This window comes from Amblyomma mixtum, chromosome 10 (genome assembly GCF_055824585.1).
Source record: "Amblyomma mixtum isolate Tamu chromosome 10, ASM5582458v1, whole genome shotgun sequence".
Lineage (NCBI taxonomy): Eukaryota > Metazoa > Arthropoda > Arachnida > Ixodida > Ixodidae > Amblyomma > Amblyomma mixtum.
This window is the reverse complement of record NC_143021.1, coordinates 165,785,964-165,810,793: the sequence shown is the minus strand read 5'-3', so window position 1 is coordinate 165,810,793 and position 24,830 is coordinate 165,785,964. Positions and strand designations below refer to the sequence as shown.

The 24,830-nt window shown below is 47.7% G+C and overlaps 2 protein-coding genes across 4 annotated transcripts in view; one reads left to right on the top strand and one right to left on the bottom strand.

Moving 5' to 3' along the window:
* LOC149327643 (solute carrier family 52, riboflavin transporter, member 3-B-like) overlaps positions 1-24,830 on the top strand; it is a 105,866-nt gene that overhangs the window by 71,122 nt on the left and 9,914 nt on the right. For all 3 annotated transcript variants that reach the window (XM_089563705.1, XM_089563704.1, XM_089563703.1), the window contains exons 3-4: positions 2,247-2,507; positions 17,714-17,944. In XM_089563705.1, coding sequence (XP_089419831.1) covers positions 2,247-2,507; positions 17,714-17,944 — 492 coding nt within the window. The remainder of the gene's footprint in view (positions 1-2,246; positions 2,508-17,713; positions 17,945-24,830) is intronic.
* On the bottom strand, positions 18,599-21,688 carry LOC149327644 (uncharacterized). Its single transcript, XM_089563475.1, has 2 exons — positions 21,678-21,688; positions 18,599-19,382 (listed from the first exon to the last, which is right to left on the bottom strand). Exons 1-2 carry the CDS (start codon positions 21,686-21,688, stop codon positions 18,599-18,601), a joined length of 795 nt encoding a protein of 264 aa, XP_089419601.1.

The window sequence follows — 24,830 nt, the reverse complement described above, 5'->3', positions numbered from 1 at the left end:
AATTTCCGGAATTTCCGATTGAAGACGTTTTAATAATTTTAGATATGCATATTCGCTTCGTTTGCTGGGGGTACCAACCAAGAAAGCGGAAACCTATCTTGTTCTTTGATTCATCCCACGCCAAAGGGATAAAGAGATTGCCTGTTTAATCGAGACTAACTAATGCACCTTATAAGTGACACAAGCGTTTACTGCAAAGCAGTTTCCAATACCAGATCTGTCGCCTCATAAAGGCGAGTTATCTTCACCATATTGCCTCATCTGTTGCAGAAAAAAATGTTAAAAAGCTTAAGGAACCAAAAAGCTTATATCGACTTCAAACAAGACCCCTAAGCAAGGCATGCTGTGGTTTCCTATGTTCATGCTGCATTCCACAATCTGAAAATTGTGGGAGCGAAGGATGGTGTCAGTGTTTTTTTCTGCTCAGACGCGTCTGTATACTGATGTGTCGTTACGCCTAAAGTTGATTTGTGGAAAGCAACATGGCGAAAAGCAGGTCAGTTATGAAAAGAAGGCTCTGTACTCCATTCCCCTCAACTGTGGTTCCACATACGTTGGACAGACGGGAAGATGTGCAAATGATAGCTTGTACTAGCATCAACATAAGACCCACAGTCAGCTTTCGGGTCACATAAGCATCCACTGCGAAAAACATAGATGCAAACCTGACTTCAAAGAGACCTGTCTACTAACAAGAGCGGAAAACCAAACAAAAGGTAAACACTTAAAGCTGTGGAGATCAGAAAGCGGGGTGAATCTTGCATTAGTAATCCCTCAGTTTCGTTATCGGTGAAAGAGTTGGCATCTCTACGGTTCAGCGCATGAACGGCAATGGCATAGCGTGTGTCCTCACGCGCAGTGCATGACTGTGCAATCTTTTCTTGAGCGCCATACTTGTGTGTTGTTCGTATTATCCTTTGTCACGGCGCCGGCTTCTCGAATCATGTCAAATCAACGTGCACAACACCACGTTCCATGCTTCACATGCCTTGGGCACATTTTGAACGGCAGCTCTTGTGACTCTTCTGTTCACTTTCTCTTACGGAATCATGTGGAACCTCCCTCATGCAGCAATAATCGGATGTCCCGAAAGTGGACGCGTGCTGATTTAGGGTTACGGGCTCGATGATTTAAATCTAGGAGCAGCCACGCTGGAGCTCGACCGCGTGCGTGTGCTTTCTGTTGCTGCAGATGTTCGCGCACCTGAGTCATAAACAAAGCTGCCACGATGGGCAACTCTTCATCTAAAAGTGGAACAACCCCAGTGCCATCTTTCAAGCAGCGCTTCCTCAAGCGGCTACGGCTCTGACCAACTCAAGCGCTTTGGCGCCTTCAGTGTTCGGCACTGGCGCCGGACTTTTAAAGGAACACCTCGCGACGTGCTGATCGACAGCCGCCAGCTAGCCTCCGAAGCAGCAGTGCACTGGAGCAACGCTCCTTCCAGCGGTTTCCTGTTTTCCTTAATTGGTGAAAGAGCTGCCAGTGTATATTGCGTTAGTCATTGTTGTCACGTACAAAACTTTGTCGGCAATCTGGAAATTTGCGAGGGCCAAATTTTTGTCCGTTTTTGAAGTTGCAAAAATAATGAACTGAGCGGATCGTATTTTTTATAACGTCGTGTCAACTAGCCCCTCAATTTTCCTTCCTTTCAATTTTGTGCGATGAGCCAAACAAAGAAAAAAATTGAGTAAACACCCGTAATAAATTTCACGCTGTAAGCAAAAATCTGTTCATCGCACAAAAACTGGAACGAATGTTATTTTGCTAAATACTGCCTAGGTGCAGTGATAACTGGTATGAAAGCATTCGTATTGAACGCATGGTGTAACCGTAGTACTTGTATGCAGTGGGGAATACAGATTGAAATTGCGCAGAGCTCATTTTTAATTAAGAGGCTAATAACATAATCTTGATACGAGGTGGCAAGCCAAGGAATCGAACGACATGGGGACCGATGAAATATGATTTTAATGGCTGCGGGCCTAGCGCGAGCGCTCCGTTCCGCCCCACAGCCCGCTTCTTCGTCATCTATTTCGTAACAATATTTTCGGGTCTCTTTGTTCGTTATTTCTTGCGTGACATTAGCTGATAAACTAGCTGGCTGTTCCCTACTCTTAAGAACAAAGTATAGACACAGCGTATTTTTGTAACGCGTACAATGCTGGTTCATTTATGTAATTTTTAATCGCGTCATTCTACTTCTAAGGGAAGAAATGGAAAATAGATCGCTTTCATTGAACTTCCAGCACGAAGACTACCGGCGGGAGATGACGCGGCGCTCACTGACTTCACCGGTGTCCCCGGAAGCTGTGCGCCTGGACTCACTTGCGGCTGCCGACGAAGTAGTGGAGATCCAGTGCAAGCAGGACACCGTAAAGCCGTGCAGCGCAAGCAACGGTGGCGAACCCTTCGGACGGCGACACCTGACCCTACGTTACTACTTGACACTATTATTGATCCAAACATGGGCCAGCCTTCTCTCCTTTGGGTTCTTACCGGCAATACAGGTAGGTGGCGGCGGGCAGAATTTGGAGCATATTAACCGTTTATAAGGCGCGAGCTGTACGCATATCTCATTTTCGTAGAAACGGTAAACTTGCACTCAGAAGAACTCTAGATACTGAATGATACCAGTTTGAAGCCGTTTGCGCTATTGCGGCGAGAAACACAACAGAGGGCAACTGTTTGACAGGAACAAAGAGAAGACGGACACCACCACGCTGTGTGGCGCTGTGTTATGCCGCTGACTGCCGTGAATTACCAATTAGGCTGATTAGCCACGCTTTTCCATTGGTTTTGTAAAAGAAAGGCAGTTCTTAAGCAGTGTTCGTACCAGATACTCTTTAAAACGATCTCAGATGTGGTACATATCCGCGCTGTTGCGCTTCAAGACACTGCTGGCCTGTGGGCCCACGGGTTGTGGAAACTGTTAGTGCCGCGATCGTTCCGGCCTACCCTCGGCGCCGCAGGGTGCCAGCCTCGTCGTGAACACGGCGTTCGAAAACGCGGCCGGCAATGGCCAAGGACGCTTCCTTCTGAGAAACGCGCAGCTTAGTAACGTGAACACGGCGTTCGAAAACGGGACAGTCCACGGACACAGCCTTCCTCCAGCAGCGGAAGAGAGCAGCTGCTCGGGGAGCCAGTCTGTACCTTACAAGGGCCTGGGGCGCTCTTTTCTTTTGGGTGATATTCTCTCAATAAAGAACCAATTCCTAAGCTTCACCGAGTCCGCAGCCCGTACGTCGCACCAGCACCTAAGTGTTTTCGACGAATAACGAAAAAAATTGGAAATTACTTCAATAAGTGTTACGCGGCAGCTGTGAAGGAAATTGCTCAAAGGTTCAACGAATTCTGAAAACTTATTTTTTCCACCAAACTGGGCCGGGTCGAGCTGTACACCGCACTTGAAAAGAAGCAAAGAAGACCAAAAAGACATTTTAGCAAAAGAGTAAAAGCACTGAATGGTTTATTTCATAGTTCGTTAGCATTCAGCACGAAAAAGGACTGTACGCGTACGTACAGCGTCGGCCGTTTGTCGGCACTTGAAGCAAATAGCACCACGTGTGCCACTCTCATAAAAAGGGTTAAGAGTGGATTTCGCTTATGCCAACTTACTTAATTTCAATCTAAGTAGGTTCGCAAGTGATTCATCGTTCTCAAGAACATCTTTACAGCACTGAACCTCGCAATCCCCACACACAGGTGAACATTGATTTTTCGTCAAAAGACATCATGGAGTCATCCTCTTGAATGTCGACATTACGTAAAATCCTCACGAAGTTGGCAGAGTACGTTATGTAAATCCTTTTTTGTACCGACCAGGGGATGCAGGATGCTGTGTAGGGGACCGAGACAGAATCTTTAGTGACGACGAAGTTCAAATCTGCCACGTGCCTACAAGCAGACAGCAACATGTGCGGGTAAAAGACAAGCTAGAACGCACTAGGGATCCCGGGGCCACTGACGGAATTCCTTGTAGGGATTACGTCGCAGCATACATCGTCGAATCTTTGGGCTACAGGAGGCAGCCAAGGAACTATTAAAACGACATTGACAAGGGAAGCCCCAAATCGAATGCCTTGGCAGATACCAAAAGCATATCGATCAAAGTATCGCCAGGGATTCAGACAGCATCACTGCCACCGAAGAATCATTACCTTCCTGTCTACTCCTCGAGTCATTTCGCATTCAGTCAACTCCGCACGTACGCACTCGCAGACGTGGGCCCATGCCTCCACATACGCATGCTGACTGCAACGACCACCACGCGTATAAACACGGCTGTTCCGCTGTTCGTTTCATATGTGAACAAGGCACCCGGGTCCCGAAACTTCATTTGTTTTACTTCAATTTTTCTTCATTTTGGCGAGGGTGTGGGTTTACAATGGTGTTATTTCCTGGCCAGACAAGCTTTCGTCGAACTTTCGACATTCCGCGATTAAGCACGGTGTCCGGCCGCCGTAACTAAGATCCATCAGTTCCTCATGTTAACAACCAGACTGGCTTCATTTAAGTGCGATTTCCACTTCAACCCACGATGCAAAGCTCATAGGCTCATCCCGAAATCACTATAGCTCCCGCTGCTATGCTGGACACCCTTCGCAAACAGGTGGTCGCGCAAGCCGAAAAACGCCCCGTGCAAGCGCGGAATCTAGAAACAAAGGCCAGCATCAAGCGTCTGGAAAACGACCTGTTCTTCGCGTTGCGCTACGCGCAGCATGACTTCCGCTTCGACTGTAAGAACTCGCTCCTGCAGGCGAACAGCGTGGCGTATTCAACACGAGAGAAATGGCAAGAAAGACAGCACTCCATGTTTTGGTTTGGTTTGGTTTATGGGGTTTAACGTCCCAAAGCGACTAAGGCTATGAGAGGCGCCGTAGTGGAGGGCTCCGGAAATTTCGACCACCTGGGGTTCTTTAGCGTGCACTGACATCGCACAGTACACGGGCCTCTAGAATTTATCCTCCAAAGAAATTCTAGCCGCCGCGGCCGGGATCGAACCCGCGTCTTTTGGGTCAGCAGCCGAGCACCATAACCGCTGAGCCACCGCGGCGGCCCAAGTTTTCCGTAATACTGCAGAGGAACGGTCATCCCCTGGTCTTAGTGGTGTGTTCAACCTTTCTTCACAGCATTTCAACCGTGGTGAGCTCGGCGTCCTCAGCTGCGATCTGAACTTTAACACGAGACGAGCACCACATGTAAACGCGATGGCGTGCGCCATGGAGTAAGCCGTGCGCGAAGTTGAGCTTTGCCGCAAAAAAAAAAGACGGCTCGAAAGCGCGCCATTGGACCACTTTCCAAACTGCCAAGTGCAATTAAGTCTGTCTTGCTACCGGCAGAAGGAAAAGTCATCGAAAGCCTGAAGAGCACTAAGGACATTGTAATCTTGCCGGCTGATAAGGCCAACGCTGCAGTAGTGTTGGACCGCAAGGATTACGCTTCGGAAATTACTGAACAGCTGAAGGACGAGTTCATATATGTTAAAGTTAAATGAGACCCAAGAAACAAAATTGATAGCAAGCTTCAAAACTTGCTGACAGACGGCTCCAAATTTGTTCCACCTCAAAACAAGAACTTGTATTACCGGATCTTATGTCATAATGGTTCAGCTCCAGCCATATACGGTGTTCCCAAGATGCACAAGCCATATTTCCCTCTACGGCCAAAAGTAGACTATACCCCGTCCCTCCTGCACGGCCTGTCTCGGTACCTACACAGCATCCTGCGTCCCCTGGTCGGTACAACAAAGAGTTATGTGAAGGACTCTGCGCACTTCATCAGGATGTTTCGTAATGAAGACATTAAAGAGGACGACGTCATGGTATCTGTTGACGTATAATCCATGTTCACCTGTGTGCCGGTGGATTTTGTGATTTAGTGCTGTAAATGTGTTTTTGAAAAAGAATCGCTTGCTAACCGCACTCCGGTCGAAGTTGTTGACCTATGCCGCCTTCTGAAATTTTTTTTTGCCAACCATATACTTTGTCTCTAACAACAAGTTCTACAGGCAGGCGTTCGGAACCACAATGGGTTCCTCCATTTCGGTTACATGAGCCAGTCTTGCTCTGGAAGAAATCGAGCACTCACCCTTGCATCCTTTCATAGTGAACCAAAAATATTTCTACGTTGTGTAGATGATCGTTTCTGCTTGTTGAACTCGGAAGACGCGCCAGCACTACTTCAGCAACTAGACTCTATCCAGGCAATTATTGAGTTCATGATGGAAGAGGGGAATTCCGGTCAAATCGCTTTTCTCGGTGTCCTATCACAGCGCACTGCGACCGACCTCGTGACTTCGGTCCACCGGAAGCCAACTCATACATGCCAATACCTGGACTTTGCCTCTGCACATCTTGTTGGGCACCAGCGCTCCGCGGCATCATTGCTCTCCACACGCGCACAACGCCTATGGTCATCACCACAAGCGTGAAGGAGAGAGAAAAAAAGAATAAAAGACGAGCTTAGAAGATAGGGCTGCCCTAGGCAAATCATAAACAATGAATCAACAACGTGTATCCTGGAACCCCCCTTCAAAGCACTAAAGAAAGAACGGAAGCGAGCCGCCATGCCGTACGCGGTTGAGGTGAGTGAAACTCTGTCACGAATCTTCAGTTACTACGAAGTTCAAATCTGCCACGTGCCTACAAGCAAGCCCAGACGGCAACTTGTGCGGGCAAAAGACAAGCTGGAACGCACGAGACACCCGGGGTCATTTACGGCATTCCGTGTCGGGATTACGACGCAGCATAGATCGGCAAATCTAGGGGCTACAGGAGGTGGATAAGGGACCATAAAAAGGACATTGCTAAAGGACGCGCCGTATCGCACGCCTTGGAAGATCACCAATAGCACACCGATCACAGTATCGCCTGGGATTCAGCCAGCATCGTTGCCACCGCGAAATCAGTATCTTCCCGTCTACTCCTAGAATCATTTCACAGCCAGAAAACTCCGCACGCCCTTAATCGGACACGTGAGCCGCATCATACATGCGCACTGCAACGACCTTTAGGCGCATAAACACGGCCGTTCCGCTGTTCGTTTCATATGTGAACAAGACACCCGTACGGGTTCCGAAACGTCATTTGTTGTATTCCATTTTTATTTTTGGCGAGTGCAGTTTTGAAAATCGAGCCTCGCGATTGTGACGATTGTCCTCCCGATCAACCCCAACAATGCGCCACGGTAGCTGGTGCGCCATCCGCGCGTGCTGTTTTCTCGTTTTTTTATTTTGCTCTCCGGCCGCCCGCAGAGGGAGTCTTGACTGAGCTTCTTCTCACAGAATGCTTCACTTCCAATTTGCAGCCCCGCAGGGTAGAGAGAAACACAAAATTGATCAGATTGACTCACATGGCCGATATCGTTCGCGCCTCCGACAGCGATCGAGCGGCGGGCGGTATCGATGCGCGCGTTTGAGAATCGGATCTTTCTTTTTCCCTCCCTGCAACAGTTAATTTTCTCCCCCTTCTTGTTTCTCACTCTTTTCTCCGCTGGCCAGCATATTTTTTTATGCGAAGCATATTACTAGAGCTACACTACAGCCCGTCGAGCGCGGCGGTGGAGGGAGCTACCATTGACCTTTAGCGTGACCACGTGACACCACGTGACAACATGACGTCACAGCAGAGGAGAGATGGGCTGCCGGCTCGCGCAGTCGGCCGCGGTGGTGGAGGCTCCACATCAGAGGCGCGGCGGCTGACAACGTGACAACATGACGTCACAGCAGAGGAGAGATGGGCTGCCGGCTCGCGCGGTCGGCCGCGGCGGCGGAGGCTCCACATCAGAGGCGCTGCAGCTGACGACGTGACGCTACAGGAGCGGTATAAAGCTGAGCTTGCCTCGCTCTCCGGGCACTTACGAGGCGGCCAGGTGTTGGGATGCCGCCTAGAAGCAGGGCTGATTTGAACGAGAAGCGAAAGCTTCAGCGTGCCACAGAGACCGATGAAGAGCGGGATGAACGTCAACCAAGGAAAGCCATGTATTACCAAGCCTAGCCATCAATATGCTTCGCATCTGACTAGGCTTAACCTTAGCTAAGCCTCAGCCATTTTTTCTCTCTTCTTTCAACCTCTCTGCCGGCAATACCGTCCCTTCATTTTCTCCCCTTACTTTGTATTTTTGTCCCAACCCTGGTATCCGTTCGTTACCTCAGCTTTTTCTCCTGTCCGCTTCGATCGGTGACCTTGAATGGGATTCATCCAGGCGACGACTCGGGGAGCGCCTCGTATGTCGGCTGACGGTATAAAATGTTACTGCTAAAAATCCTAGATTCTCACAATTATTTCAGAGGCGCAGAGCTAGTCGGACGAGAAGGGCAGTTGCAAATTTCTATAGTGCGCGTAAAATAACTTTGAACAAGTCAGTACGGGAATTAAAAGGTGAAACGTTTAGTTCGTGATAGTGTCGCAATGGGGATGGTTTCTAAAATTTGAAGTATTCTCCTAGTAACTCAAATCACGGCGAGTTAGTTAAGTCTACTGGCGCGTATTCCTGCCTAAAATTGACTCCACCTTATACAATTATATCTGCGAAAAATATTGAAAGGTATGGTTTGAGCGCAATACAAAATTTATTAGAACGACGCACGAAAATATTTTTCACATTTCCTTTTCTTCACATTTTATAACCATGCGTCACCTTGACTTTCATGACAGTGGTCACAAGTACTGATACACGACGAATACGAGAACCTCTCTCAGAAAATAGGCGATTGACAGCGAAATGAAGGTGCTTACGAAAGTGTGCAAATGATTTTCGCAAGGGTGCTTTGAGCCGCCGCAGTGGCTCAGCGGTTATTGTTCCTGGCTGCTACTATAGCTACAGCTCATCCCAGTGCATGGTGAATTGCGCGCTGGCATCCGTACGCGACAGCGACAGTATAAAACATGCCTCATTTTACGAGGAATCGGTTTTCAACAGAAGAGCAAGCGTCATAGCTATGCTCTTCCTGTGTCGAAGTAACCAAGGCAGACCTTGCCAGGCACCTGTTTTTCATGAGTTCGTAGAACTTTGCGCCGCGTGCGTCAATGTAGCACGGCAGCAATGAAATAAACTACAATCGGCTCGCTTACGTAGGAAGTGCGCTTTGTACTTCCTCTGGACTGGGTACTGTGTAAAATTTTTCATGCTACTGTTATTTTTAAACGCGTTTACTAACCAACGACGCAGTTTGGTGCCTTCGTCTTTTACGCGCCCAGCTGGCGAAGCTCCGTGCCATGTGGTGAAGGCAAGGCTTGGGAAAAGCAAAACTTTGGAAAACAACAGTTTTTTCAGGCTGTTTTCCCCTGGCATGAACGTTTGCAAAAAAACCGGGCGCAGTGTAGTGGCTATTAACTGAGATATTAAACAGATATTCCGCTCAATATCGCTGGTTAAAAAGACTGCACTCAAAAACAAAAAGGGTGAAAAGTGAGAATCATTTAGACTTCTTAATTAGCTTGAAATCAAATCGAGATTAAGCCATGTTGTTTTATAAGGGAGGCTTGAACAAATGCGGAACGAAGCAAACGCCTAATGCGTTTCAGTATGGTGCCTTTTCGTTTCCATTCTTTCTGAGCTGGAGCTGTAAATATCATCAGACATGTTGCGCGGTTCTTTTCTGCATTACAGCGGTAATAAATGAGTCGAGAATTTCAAAACTGGCTTTCATACCAGCTGGCGTCCACTAGCTACCATGAATCTGTGCAAGAAAAATTTCCTTACTCGAAAAACAAAAAAAATTCTAGTCCTTTCGCCAGGAAGCATTACCGCAGTTGTTTCTCATTCTTGGAAAAGTGAACAGTCGCTAATTTCGACGCGCGGTGATGAGAAAGAAAAAAACACCTTATTCGCTCAGAGAACACAACCTTTTATTGCACACTGAACTTATTTATGAGCGTGGTCACACTTTCTACTTCATAGCTTCCCGTAGCATCATCGGCTAAACTATAGACCTTCAGACAAAAGCAAGCTAGATGCGTGGGCGCAACTGTCCAGCATTTTGAGATGGGTTAATGGCTTATAACCGCCCTTACGCGGCTTTCAAGTTGCCCGCATTGTCTATAACTATATGGCGGTGTTTTTCACAGTCGAGCATTCGAAAAATCTTTATATTCTCTAAATATACCCACTATCCTGTTTGATTCCGAACATAACTTTCCACGGTAGGGAAGAGGACTTGCCTCGAAGCAGCCACAAGCAAAATTATCACGCTATCTCCGTGCAAGTTGGTCCTGCAGCAGACGGTCAGTAAGCGAAGGTGCTCAAAGCCAGGAGTAGGAGGAGAGAAAACTAAGTCCAGCACCAAGGCCCCGTGAAGAGCGCTTCCTCCGCTAAGACCCGCTGATCATCTGCCGAGCCCGACTGAAGCCAAGCACTCTAGGAAAGAGGGGGAGGGTAAGGTAAAAAAAAGAGGGGCAATGGCTGTGTTACACGAGTGGAGAACATACAGGGTCTGTTCTGAAAGTAGTAGGACTGGTTTTTCCTGGGCGAACGGGCGGACGAGAGGCTGTCTGCGCGTGCAGGATCGTTGAAGGGGGATATTGGGAATGCTGGGAAAATCGGCAGTAGCCTCTCGGCCGTTGAAGAGAGGAGGTCGCTTGTACTGTGAACCCCTGTCGAAACGTCTCGTCACGCAGAATCGTCGAGCGTTTACTGGATCAGCGATATGCGATCAAATTTTGAGTAAATCCTGTTAAAACAGGCAAAAAGACTCACAATATGATTAAGGAGGCCTACGGTGACGCTTCCATGGGTAGATCAGGTGTTTTTTGAGTGGCACAAGCTTTTCCGAGAAGGTAAGGAAAGAGTGGAGGAAGACGACCGCTCCAGACGCCCTTCGACCAGCAAGACCAACGAAAATGTGTAGCGAGTGAAACATTTACTTAACTGCGATCGTAGAATGAGTATCAGAATGATTGCTGATGACGTGAGCATTCCTCAAACCCAAGTTTTTGAGATCGTGACAGAAAACTTATCCATGAGGAAAGCGTGCGCGAAGTTAGTGCCGGGAGTGTTGTCAGAGGAGGGAAAGGCCAACCGGTAGGATCTTCATCATGTGAAAGAGGACCCCGAGTTTTTGCCCAGCACAAGGCGGCAACGCGGCCTCAGCACCCCTACAGCCTCGACTTGGTCCCGCCAGACTTTTTTCTATTCCCGAGAATAAAATCGACGCTCGAGGCGAAACATCACGGATAGAACAGAAAACTGGGCGAGTTGGTGAAGGTTCAACATTATGTACAGCGCGAAAAACTAAGACAAGGGAAGAAACACGCAAACAAACAAGCGCTGTTTTGTTTGCGTGTTTCTTCCCTTGTCTTAGTTTTTCGCGCTGTACATAATATCACGGATAGGTAGAGGTGTTTCAACAGGCCGTGACGAGGGAGCTAAACAGCATTCCGGTCCAGGCGTTCCTGGAGGCGTACGAAAACTGTAAAACTCATTGGCAGCAGCGTGTAGGTGCGGAAGGGTGCTACCTTGAATAATTCTAATCGTTTGTACTATTCTCTTGGATAAATTTTGTTTATAAAAATGAGTCCTACTACTTTCAGAACAGACCATGTATTCTGTGTCTGCCCTGATGTACGGACACTTGGGGCAGTCAGGTGTGTCAGGCCATCCAAAGTTGTAGAGCTTTAGTGGGGTGAGGAGAGTGTTAGTCTGAACTTTGCGAAGGACGTGTGACTGTCCCGCCTTGAGTGACGCTGGAGGTTGGGGCACTACTGGGCGATTTTTCTTGGTGTTCTGGTAGTGTCGAGCTATTTGCACTTTGTATGCTGCAGCGTCTTACGCCGGCGTTGGATTTCGCCAGGGGATAGAAGGTACCCGGATATTGATTTGACGGGCCCGTTAATGAACCAACTCATTTCTCTCGATGCCAGCATGACCAGGTATACAACGCAGGGTGATTGTAATGGGCGGATTGCGATTATAGGATCCTACTAGAATGCAATGTAGGTCGGTTTCCAATAGTAGGCATTGTATACTGAGGATTTTATATTGCCAGATCGTGGTTGCATGACGTCACCAGACAACATTTCTATAAGAGCGGCTCCGCATCTGACCATCACCAGTAGACGCGGCGAAAGCGCTGGGCGCAGTTCGCTGACTATGCGTACCGTCTTCTTTGTGCAGGTTTGTTAATGTAGTTCCATTCGTAGTGGTGGTAGGCTTCTTCTGGTTCTGCCGTGCCCTTTTGTTGGCATGAGAATTGCCTATGAATGTGTTTGTGCTTGCAAACTGCTTGTATGTAGGGATGTAGAGGAAAACCCGGAACCGTCTGCTGAGGCCATTTTACAGTGATTAATGGAGGGCCAACAGGCCATTAGGAATGACATTGGTGCCATAAGAACTTGCCTTGAAACTACCGAAAAGGTAATTAACAGTTTTGATGAACTATTGAACTACTTGGGAAGGACGGTGCAGGATATTCATGTAAAGGCCACTGCAGCCGACTGTTTAGCGGCGTCTGTAGCTAAGACCGAAGAGACGCTGAAGTATCAGCATTCAAAGTTAGTTGATTTGGAAGATCGCTGCAGGCGGTGAAATACTGTTGTTTCCAGAATTCCTGATATTCTTTAAGAATCAGAATATGTTCCACGCACCAAAGTAATTACAGCAGTATTTGAACAGAAACTGTACGTGAACTGCTCATCAGTAGGTCGGATACATTGCCTAGGAAAGGCCGCTCGGAACAGACCAATTATCTTGTATTTCCAGGATTATATGGAAAAGCAGGCAGTCCTTCATAATGCACGGAAGCTGAAAGGAACTGGCATTTGTCTGCAGAACGACAACTGCGCCGACACTTTGCGCAAGCGCAGACTGCTCTGGCAAAGCGTAAAAGCAGATAAAGTCAGCGGCATGAAGGTACTGCTTGTTAATGATAAACTACGCATTGGCGACCAGTTCTACACCTGGGATGATACGTCGAATACCCGTTAACCGATGACGAAAAGGAGCTGCCCATCACCCCAAAGCTAGCAACTACCGTCTCATCAGCTCCGTTTGACCTCTTTAAATGCGAGAAATATCGCAAATTAAACAGACGAACTGGAAAATATTCTGCTCTTCCACGACCCACATGTTTGCGTGATTTCTAAAACCTGGTTACAAGACGGGATTCGCGATGACGAAATAGTGCTAACCGGTTATCGTATATGAAGACGGGTTAGGGTTTCTCGCGGTGGTGGCCTTGCAGTAGTTCTAAAATCTGGTGTAGAAGTGATCAGATCGCTGACCATGAGAGCTTGTTCGGAGAGTGTCTCTTTGGGGATCTTCATTTGTTTTGTGCTCCGCTTACAGAAGCCCGGATGTTGATGATTCTTACATGTATAAGCTGTGTGATTTTCTTTTGAAGCTGTGAAAATGTAATCTGACAGGCGACTTTAATCTCCCTGCTATTAACTTGAACCAGCTGAATTCTGGACATTCCGCTTCTTGCAATACGGTTTTAGACATATTGATATCTCTAAGTGTCCAACAATTTGTGTATGATTGTACCCGTGTAGGTAATACACCTGACCTTTTATTTATTGGTGATATTTTTAGAGAGGGGACTGTACAGGTTGGACCAGGAATTTATGACCACAAACTGATTTCCTTCTGTTGGAAAGCGTCTGGCGACAAGACAGATAAATTTTCTACTAACAATGTAGTTAGGGACTCCAGTCGGGCAGATAATGTTGCCGTGCTTGATTACTTAGATACGCATCTCCGTATTATAACCGATGACATTGAAGTTTCTTGGCAGCCATTTCAGGATGCCGCTAAGTTCTGTAGAGAAAATTTTGACCCATCAAAACAAGTCCGAAAGCGGCGACTAGATGTGTCGATTAAAAGAGAAGTCAGTCACACTGAACGCAAAATAAAAAAACTTAAAAAACGACGCAAAACAATGACACTGGAGTTCGCGAACTAAAGCTACATGAAATTTGTAGAGATAAATACTTTAGCAAAAATTCTGGTTGCACTTAGCTCAAACTAAACAAGAGATCGAAAAAATAAACGTTAACGATATAATTATATCAAACGCACAGAGCATTACGGAGCAATTCAATATCTGCTTCCAGAGTGTCTTCTAGCAGCATGTAGAGTCTGAACCAAGTAATAGGAACGCCTCCTCAATACTCGATTGGGTAATTACCCAGGAAGGAGTTTTAGAAATGCTTTTAAAGATTGAGACAAAAAAAATCTGCCAGACCAGACGGTATTCCAAATGAATTTTTGAGGCGTTGCGTTGAGTATATAGTTAAATTCCTCACAGATTTTTTTCGTTATCATTATTAAAAGGTAGAATACCTGCAAACTGGACGAAAGCACGCGTTGTGCCAATTCACAAAAAAAGGTGACCGTTTGCTAAAATATAACTACCGACCAGTGCCAATTCCGAGCACCTCTTGGAATCTTTTAGAGCACATTGCTGCAGGATTTATTCACGGATTCCTCAGAGATCATAATGTGTTACCTGAGCATCAACATGGTTTTAGAAAATGTTTTTCAACCGTAACACAGCTAGTCACTGCAATATATGAATTTGTCACAAGTACAGGATATGTCTGGGCAATTAGATGTTTTGTTTTCAGTTTATCACAAGGCTTTTGAGAAGGTACCCCAAAGAAAGTCACTTAAAAAGTTAAATTATATGGGGCTGCCATCTGCATTATTCAATGGATTTCTGATTACCTTAGAATTAGAGAACAGTTTGTTGTGGTCGGAAATTGTAGTTCGTGTTCGCGATGTCACTTCTGGTGTACCACAGGGCAGTGTGCTGGGACCACTGCTCTCTTTAATTTATATTAATGATTTGGTAGGTGTTATTCCGAACGATGTGTCATGAAACTTTTCGCGGATGATTGCGTCGTGTTTAAGGAAATATTACACACTGATCGTGACTCACTGCAGAACTCTGTTGAAACAATTACTGACTGGTGCATGCTTTGGGGTATGGAACTGAGCATTGAAAAAACGGTCCTTCTCCGCGTTACAAGAAAAAAATATCCAAGTACATTCCCTTAAATGCTTTGTGGCACATCTGTTGTAGAAGTAGAAAGATGTAAGTTCCTATGAGTACCGATTTCTAATAAACTAGCATGGTCAGCACATATTTCCGACATCTGTTCTACGGCATACGAAAACTTTGGTTCGTTAAGAGAAAACTTAAAGGTGCCCCAGTAATTAGTGAGATGATGGTCTATAACTCTCTCATAACCGGAATACGGAGCAGTAGTACGGGACCGATACACTAAGAAAGATGGCGAAAGAGAGCGAGTACAAAGGAAGGCGGTACGATATATCTTCGCAAAATACAAAAGGGATGATTCACCAACTGGGTTAGTTCCAAAACATGGTATCTAAACATTAGGAGTAGGCAGAAAAATCAGCCGTCCGGTATTACTCCACAACCGCCTTGAAGGCAAAATTAATATCCAGCCTCCAAGTAACGTGAGTGCAACCAGGGCCAGAAGAAGTAGGCACACTCAGCAGCATTCCTTAGACGCCATTTTTCCAAAGACAAACTCTCATAAATACAGTCTCTTCCCGCGCACAGTTACAGACTGGAATTCTCTGCCCACTGAGATTTTTGAATCGGACCCTTTTATAGAAACGTTGGCACGTCATTTTAGCCATCCGTAGACTGAAACAAATGTCTGTTTTAAATGTTTAACTGATTTTTTTTCTCGTTTCCTAGCTTTTTTTGTCTGTAGTGTATTCAATGCCTCTCCTGCTTAGGCCAAATGTGGCTTGCAGTATCACTCAATAAAATAAGTAAATAGTGGCTTTGCTGGAGTCGGTATAGCTGATTTGTGATAGTGTCCTGGTGTTTAGGGAGTAGAGGTGCTTCCTGTATGGCTTATGTTATCGCGTTAGTTTCTAGCCCAAGCCGAAACGTTTTTTTTTCTTGCATCATCACGTTGTCAAACTCAGCCTTCAGCAGTCGCCCTTGTACCGAGTACCTTGTTGACGGCACGAATCGAATCGTTCCGAATCATGAGTGTGTGCTTCAAGCCGGTGTCGATTATAAGCAGCGATGCTGCCTCACTGATGTGTATCATGTGTGGAAACACCTGTTCAAACTGTTTTGTCACACTGGTGCACTTCGCTGAACCTACGTGTATGTCGAGGTTTAATGATCTGTTTCTTTGTCAGATTCCTTTTAAACGAAATGGTTGGTAGTGCACGCATGTGGCGTCCCTTTCTTGTTAGTGTCCTTGTTGCGCCAGCGTTAACTTCGTCATGCACCAACTCGCCCCTCAGGCCGTTATTCAGAGATCACTTTTAAACCTTTGCGGTGCCAGCTTTCGTAACCCTACCCGAGCATTTTACAGCTTTATGCCCTTTGCTCCTAGGCAACCGCAACCAGAAGAAATCTCCAAACCACCGTTTTGTACAGACTGAGCAGATAACCTAACATCCGGTCCGCACTTACAGCAGCTTACAGCGTTGCCTTCATGCCCATTCCTTACCTCACTATGGCTGTGAATGCAGACAAACGTACTCCATCCTAGCAAGCGGTAGTCGCTGGAACACTCTTAAGATGTTTCCAATATTTCCAGAAAAATTTTGTTTTGTTTCCTTGATTTCTTTTGTAGACTTGAAAATTTCCTAAATTTTGCATCGCTAGAACCCTATGTGCAGGTGCCTCATGTTTGTGTAAGGCCTCCACATTCCAGTAATTCGTCCCGACAAAATCGCAGTTCGCTTTATGTTTTCTCTTGCGCTTACATGTTTATGAACGTCTATAAATGTGGAGGTCTGGGAACTTTGAATGGTTCGAAGCAGCGAAATCTTCGCGCAGCACTCGGAAGAAGTGCAAAACACGCCGGAACTCTAGGTGATTGAAAAAAATCTGAGACATCTTCTACGCCACCTCTTTCTCTTACTTTTTTACAGCCGCCTTTAAAATTGGTTTGTTACGAAAGGAAAGACGCACTAACTGTCTCATTTCTGCGTGGGCGCCTCAACCACGCCAACAGGGAAAGGTTCAAGGAGGCAGTGAAATGAGGAAGGCAGAAAGAGACAACCAGTTGAGTGCTCTGGAATAATGTCGACCACCTAAGGTTATTAAACGTGCACTGGCACCGCACCGCACACGCACGCCTATCAATGGGATATGATTTATGTTGTCGTCTTTCGGAAACCAGCGGGTTTCTTCATAACAAAATTCCCTGACGGGCCCATAAGGTTGTGACATCATCAGAACCGTTAAATTCGAAACTCTGAGAGCTACAACGTCCGATATACCTTCCATTGATATTCACAAGGGATTATACTGACCAGATTCATTCGTACATTTAGTCCACCCGCTAATCCACCTTTCGGTTTGGTTTAGGGGGGGTTTGACGTCCCAAAGCGCTTCGTCCTGTCACCTACCTATGTGTCTTGTCTGTTTTTTACGCCTTGAAACTATTTAATGATGAACCAAAACCAACTAGCCCAGCAGGAAGTGCTCTTAGACTGTTATACACCCTCCTAGTTTTTGGGGTAGGCCTACTTCCAAAGTTTGCGGGGTACTTTGGAATGTTTGTAGAGCAAACTTAGTTTCCAGCGCATTTTCTGCTTTAAGAATTTGGATAAGAAGGCCCCAACTATTTTTGCATTTGGACTTCGCCAAAAAGCGGCTCATTTCTACCCCCAATGCTTTGTTCAGTTGTCGACCGGGATTAAGACAGTAACTGCGCCTTTCCTTTCCTCAAAATATCTTTTTTCATATATAACAGTGCCTTGCCTCTCTCAGTCGTATTCGTGCCTCCCGTACGGGCCCCGGGCCCTGCACCTGGCCGTGACGCTGTCCGGGATCGCCTACCCCGTCGCCTGCGCACTCGCCATGTTCGTGGTGCTGCGCCGCATGCGCCATCTGTGCGCGCAGACGCTGCTGGGGACGCTGGGCGCCGCATACATCACGCTCACCGCGGCCACCAGCCCGACGCCGCCCCTCGTGGACACCGAGGCCGGAGCGTTTCTCGTGGTAAGTGCCTCGTACCGTCAGGTCAGTACAACAGAGATGTGTGGCAGCGAGCGTACTGCTAGGCAGACTCGATTGTCGCTCGCTATTTTGTTTGTGTTACGTGAATATTTATTTTCAATATTTATGGAATAACATTGGCACACTATGTTGTACATTCTTGTTATTTTTGTTATGTTTTATAATACGTTTCTGTCGTCCTTCGTTGTACTTTGTACATGTGTTATTTTGTGCTTATTTACAGAGGGTTTTGTTATCTGAGCTCTTAATGTATTCATGTAGCAGCAAGTAAATACCACTAACTGCCTCAGTATATGTTCGAAGTCTGGTGTTTTCAATTAGGCGGCGTTTTTGTTTTAGTTTTGCGTGGAATATGCAGTGCGCTGTTACAACGTGAGATATACTCCTTGGGGTACAACTTCTGATTTCGATGTGGATGAGACAATGACCTTCAATGCCTCACAAGGTCCAACCTGTGGACACGACGAAGCATGGTGCATGAATGACGCTTTATTCAAGAAGGCGAGCGGTTATATAGGAAAGCGGTTAGATAACAGAAATGGGGGCGGCTTCTGTCCGGCTAGGCGCGTGTGCATGACTTGCACTACGTCACATCTCCCCTCTCTCTTTTTTTTTATCGTCGAAACAAGCAGAGTTTTAGAACTCAGGCGCCGGGTATCTTCGTGGTGGTTGGCGCTTCCGTTCACTCCTGCGGAGTTGTGTAGATTCGGATGTTCCAGTAGTGTCTGGGACTCCCACAGCTGGCAGCGGCGCGGGAGTCTCGTGGTCTGGAGACGAGGGAGGAGGAGCCGGATTGAGGTGTTCTCTTATGCGCTGAAACTGTTGACCCTCTTCCGTTTTGACGATGTAGGCACGAGGAGTCTCAGCCCGCTGTACGACCATGACAGGGGACCACGATCTTGAGGGCACGTTGTACATAGTTGCGGTCGAGCCAGTGCGAAGCTCTGGAAGAGGCCGTGTACCTCTGTTGTAGAAGCAGCGTTGCTTGCTCCTGATGTCTTCTAGCCTTCGTCGCACGGTCTTGGGTGGCACTGTTTGTGGCTGTAGGTGGCTGGCTGGTACAGGAAGCAGAGTTCTTGTCTGTCGGCCCATGAGCCTCTGCACTGGGGACTTCAGAGAAGAGTCCCGAGGTGAATTTCGACACTCAAGCAATGCGGCACAAAACTCAGTGCTGCCGAAACGGAACCGCCTTAACAGCTTCTTAGCTTCCTGTACTGCTCTTTCTGCCATTCCATTCGAGCGGGGATAGTACGGACTAGACCGGACGTGTTGCAGGCCAATCTTATCGGCGTAATCCTTGAACTGTTGGCTACTGAAGGGTGGTCCGTTGTCTGTGCAAAGTCGCCTTGGGAAGCCATGTGTTGCGAAGATGTCATTGCATGCTGCAATAACCTTGTTGGCTGACGTCGCTTGCACAAGCCTGATTTCAAAAAAGAAAGAGTAGAAGTCAACAACAACTAAGTACTCGGCACCGTTATGGTGACAAATATCAGATCCTACTGACTCCCAGGGCAGAGTTGGTATCTCGTGACTTAACAGCGGTAGTCGCGCATTTCTTGATTTGTACTTTTGGCATGTTTGACAGCGTTGAGCGACTTCTTCAATATCGCTGTTTATACTTGGCCAGCTTTATTCAAGAAGGCGAGCGGTTATATAGGAAAGCGGTTAGATAACAGAAATGGGGGCGGCTTCTGTCCGGCTAGGCGCGTGTGCATGACTTGCACTACGTCACACAACCGAAATTAACTGCATGGTGTTATGGCTCAAGCTAGGGAAGTATGACCACGTAATCATATAGACTATGACCCCTGCGTAACTGGCCTTCACCTTGACATTTGATTTGAGACAGTGGGCGCCGCATCGACAATGGCCTTCACTGCTTCACAAGGTCAAACTCAACTTAACTGCCTGGTGGTACCGCCCAAGCTATGGTAGTATGACCACGTGATCATATGACGGGAACCAATTGGTACCTCGACCTTCAACCTTTACCCTTGACATTTGATTCCAGAGAGTGGAGACCATGCTTAAAAAAGCTTTCGTTGGAATATCTAGGTTCAAGCCACGTTGAACCCCAGGCATTTTTTTTCTTTTAACGCCCCGTATACTTCTAACGTCTCAGTTCTTGTGAGGGTCCCATGCCACATAAGCGTATTCGAGTAGGGCAGCAATGCGTCAAGTATATAACAAGGTTTGTTTTGCTAGACGCCTGTTTTTCCAGCGTCTTACTAGCCGCAGTATTTTGGTTGCCGCTGAAACTACGTTTTTAATGTGAGGGCTCCAAATGAGATTTGAGCTGACCGTTACGCCAAGGTATCTAGTTTATGGTTTTATGGTGTTTAGCATCCCAAGCGACTCAACGAAGGACATCGTAGTAGAGCGCTTCGGATAATTTCGACCAAATGCGGTTCGTGAACGTGCAATGGCATCGCACTGTGCACAGGCCTCTAGCATTTCGCCTCTATCGATATGCGACCGCCGCCCACGGCTTCGAGCAGGTGTCATTCATGTCACCAGCTGAGCACCATAACCACTGAGCCACCGCACCGGCTGCCAAGGAATTGAAAATATCCTGTGTGTTTAAGACAAGCGCTATTAATTTTCTAAGGGCACTGCAATGGGACGTCAGAAAACCCAGCGTTGACCGACCATCCATGATAAGCGGACCGAATTACCCACGTGACCTCATGACGTCTTCGGCAGTGCCTACATCATCAGGAAAGAAAGAAGAATATAAGCTCTTCTGAAGTGGGTTTCGAACACAGGCCGGCGCGAACAGATCAGCTTCGCTGGGCACTGCATTAGAGCCATACGTCTTGCCTTTTTTTTATACGTGGAATTTATTACAGTGGTGTTATGGTCTGTGTACACGAACGATGTTCAAACATGAGGAAAAAGTGCAGAAAATCAACACGAGGTTGTCACGTAGCAGTTGGTGCAGGTAGCGCCGCGTCTAGACGTCACAAGAACGCCAACACCGAGAAGATGCGACAGCACACCGAGGCGGCCAGGATGGAACGTCCAGTTTCTTCTTCTTCAGCAGCGAACAGCGTGGTGCACGAGCTGCGTGCCGAACACCCGCCGAGCGACTTGTTGTAGACGCGGCATTACCCTCCCTTTCGGAAGGAGCACCGGCCCGTTGCTTTAACAAGAAAATAGAGAGAAAAAAAGAACAGAGTAAAGCGCAGCACTTAGTCACAAAATGTCTCGCGAAAAATAGGGCTTCATCCGCACTACATGAACAATCTCTGGTCTCTGCTGACAGCGAGTAGTCCGGGAAGCCCAATCCGGGAGAACTTCATAGGTTACGTCGCTTAGCTGACGGAGAACTCTGTAGGGGCCGAAATAGTGCTTGAGCAGTTTTTCGGAAAGACCACGGCGTCGAATGGGGGTCCATACCCAGACTTTGTCGTCCGGGGCGAACGTCATCAGTCGGTGGCGGCGGTTGTAACGTCGGGCGTCACGGTCTTGTTGGTTCGGAATGCGCACTCTTGCAAGTTGTCGAGCTTCTTCTGCGCGAAGCGTGATCTCCTCGGCGCCAACGTTGGGGTCGCGGCCATATTGGGGCAGCATTGCTTCCAACATTGTTGACACTTCGCGGCCGTGCAATAGACAGAAGGGCGTCCTCCGCGTGGTCTCCTGTTGAGCCGTGTTATACGCGAAAGTACTATATGGCAGGATATCGTCCCAAGATCGATGCTCGACGTCAACATACATGTACAGCATGTCGACGAGAGTTTTGTTGAGACGCTCGGTCAGGCCATTCGTCTGGGGATGGTAGGCGGTTGTTTTCCCGTGAGTAGTGCCACTCAGCCGCATAAGGGATTCCAAGAGTTTTCCAAAGCGGTGCCAAGGGATTCCAAAGCGGTGCCTCTATCCGTGATAATTAGTGCTGGAGCGCCAAGCCGGAGGACGATGCGTTCCACAAAAAATTTCGCAGCCTCGGCTGCTGTGCCGTGCTGGAGGGCCTTGGTTTCAGCTTAGCGTGTAAGGAAATCAGTGGTGACGATAATCCACAAATTTCCCCAAGATGAAGATTGAAAAGGGCCGAGAAGGTCCATGCCAACTTGCTCAAACGGGAGTCTGGGCCCTTGAACGGGAGGTAAAAGTCCAGCTGGCTTGACAGGGGGTGTTTTTCGTCGTTGACAATTGCGGCACGTGCGCACATAGTGTCGTACAGTCGCCGCAAGCTTAGGCCAGTAATAGCTCTTTTTGATCCGAGCCAGAGTGCGGGCGTAGCCGAGGTGACCGGCGGTGGGCTCGTCATGACGCGCCTGCAAGATTTCTTCCCGGAGATTCGCTGGAACGACGATGAGGTAGTCGCTTCCGGTTGGAGAAAAGTTGGCTTTGCACAGCACGTTGTTGCGCGGACAAAAGGAGGACTGGGTTCTTGCGAATGGCTGGGGAACCTCCGTGGTACGTGCTTCCAGGAAGTCGATGAGAGGTTTCAGCGCCGGGTCCTCACGTTGCTGACTGGAAATAGTCGCTGCGTCTACGGCTGCGATGAGAGGAAAGTCCGGTTCGTCGTCGTCGCGCGCAGCCTCGGCTGAATATCTAGACAAGCAGTCAGCATCGTTGTGCTGGCGCCCTGATTTATATACGATGGACATGTCGAACTCCTGAAGACGTAAGCTCCAATTCGCAAGGCGGCCAGAGGGATCCCGTAAGTTCGTCAACCAGCAGAGAGAGTTGTGGTCGGTTACGACTTGAAAATGCCGGCCGTACAGGTAAGGTCGAAATTTCGTCACAACCCATACCAAGGCAAGGCATTCTTTTTCGGTCGTGGAATAATTAGATTCAGCACGACACAGAGTGCGGCTGGCGTATGCTATCACGCGCTCAGCGCCGTCCCGCCACTGGACGAGTACAGCACCGAGGCCCACGTTGTTGGCATCTGTGTGGACCAGAGTCTCCGCACGAGAATCGAAATGACCAAGGACAGGCGCGGTTTGCAAGCGTCGCCGTAATTCATCAAATGCCTGCAGCTGCTGTTCTGTCCACGCGAATGGAACGTCCTTTCTTGTAAGATGCGTCAACGGTGCAGCAAGTCGGAAAAGTTGGCAATGAACCGCCGGTAATACGCCCAAAGGCCCAAAAAACGCATAATACGGGACGTAAAGCTACACAGCACGACAAAAAAAGCAGTGTAGGGCGCATCATAAAGAGTGAGTGCCAGCACCGGTTCGAACTCGGTCTCGGCAAACAGTTCCTTAGATGAACAATCATTTTACAGCACTCCTCGCGTGCTAAACTGCCAGTCTCTCGCGATGGGTTTGGATATTGTCGTCTTCATCAGCTTCCGTGGGGGCGGTGGGAACGGGTCGGGTTAGCTGGCCAGTGCATTAGAGTGCAGAGCGCCATCGCCGCAGCCAAACACCCAGTGTGCATGCTTTCGCATTCACAGCGCGTAAGTTGTCTAAGGTGCCCTCCGTAATTTTTTGGTGTTGCGGCCATTTGTTTACACTTCGTGACATTCAATGTAAAGTTCCAGTTGTGGCGCCATCGATTAAAGCAGTAGAAAGAATTCACGAAATCGATAATTACTATTGTTTTAAAATTTTATCCTGCCAGCCGCGCTCGACTTCTTCCTGAATCGACGTCTTTCTTAAACTCACCACTGCTCAGAAATTTTCAGAAATGTTCGCAAACACCCCCCGTATATCGGACATGATCGGTGCTGCGCAGGAAGTACTCATCAAGTCGGCATCTGGCACCGAAGCGTTATCGCGTCTGAACGGTTGGAGGAGCACGACACGATTTAACTTCTTTTTCTGTTGGGTCCTTCACGACTAATATAGTACACTGACAGGTCGATACACTGATTACGTAGGTAAATGGTACTAGCTGCAGTGGTGGCTGAGCGGTTATGGCTCTCGGCTGCTGTCCTCGAAAGACGCGGGTTCGATTCCGGCCACGGCGGCTGAATTTCTATGAAGGCGAAAATCTAGAGGCCTGTGTACTGTGCGATGTCAGTGCACGTTAAGGAACCCCAGGCGGTCGAAATTTCCGGAGCCCTTGACTAAGGCGTACCATCATAGCCTGAGTCGCTTTGGCAGGATAAATCCCTGATAAACCATACCAAACGTAATGATACTATATTAGATGCTCGTGCGAAGCTCAATTATCTCACTGACAATGCAGGGTCTGTTTTCAGCCGCCGCCATGAGCGCCGCTCTATGAAAGTTACCGAGCTCACTTGATGACTGCAGAGTGCAGTACATTTAAAAAAAGTACGCGCGTGTTTCCGGCTAAAGCATTCATACCGCGCAGCGTAGTTGTAGCAGTGGACAGCAGAAAGTTAGTTAAGCGGATAGGATAAAGAAGCTTGAGAGGATAAGGTAGGTGCTGCTGGCACAACACAGGGTTATTTGGAGAGATATCATCATCATCATTATCAGCCTGAGTACGCCCACTGCAGGGCAAAGGCCTCTCCCATGTCTCTCCAATTAACCCTGTCCTTTGCCACTTGCGGCCACTGTATCCCCGCAAACTTCTTAATCTCATCCGCCCATCTAACTTTCTGCCGCCCCCTGCTACGTTTGCCTTCTCTAGGAATCCACTCCGTTACCCTTAAGGACCAGCGGTTATCTTGCCTTCGCATTACATGCCTTGCCCAAGCCCATTTCTTCCTCTTGATTTCAACCAGGATGTCAGTACCCCGCGTTTGTTCCCTCACCCATTCTGTCCGCTTCCGATCTCTCAACGTTACACCTGTCATTTTTCTTTCCATAGCTCGCTGCGTTGTCCTTAACTTAAGGTGAACCCTCTTTGTTAGCCTCCACGTTTGGGAAAGACCTTTGTCCTGCAGTGGATTTGTAAGGCTTATGATGATGATGATGCTTGTTGCGGCAGAGGCAATTGATTTCCT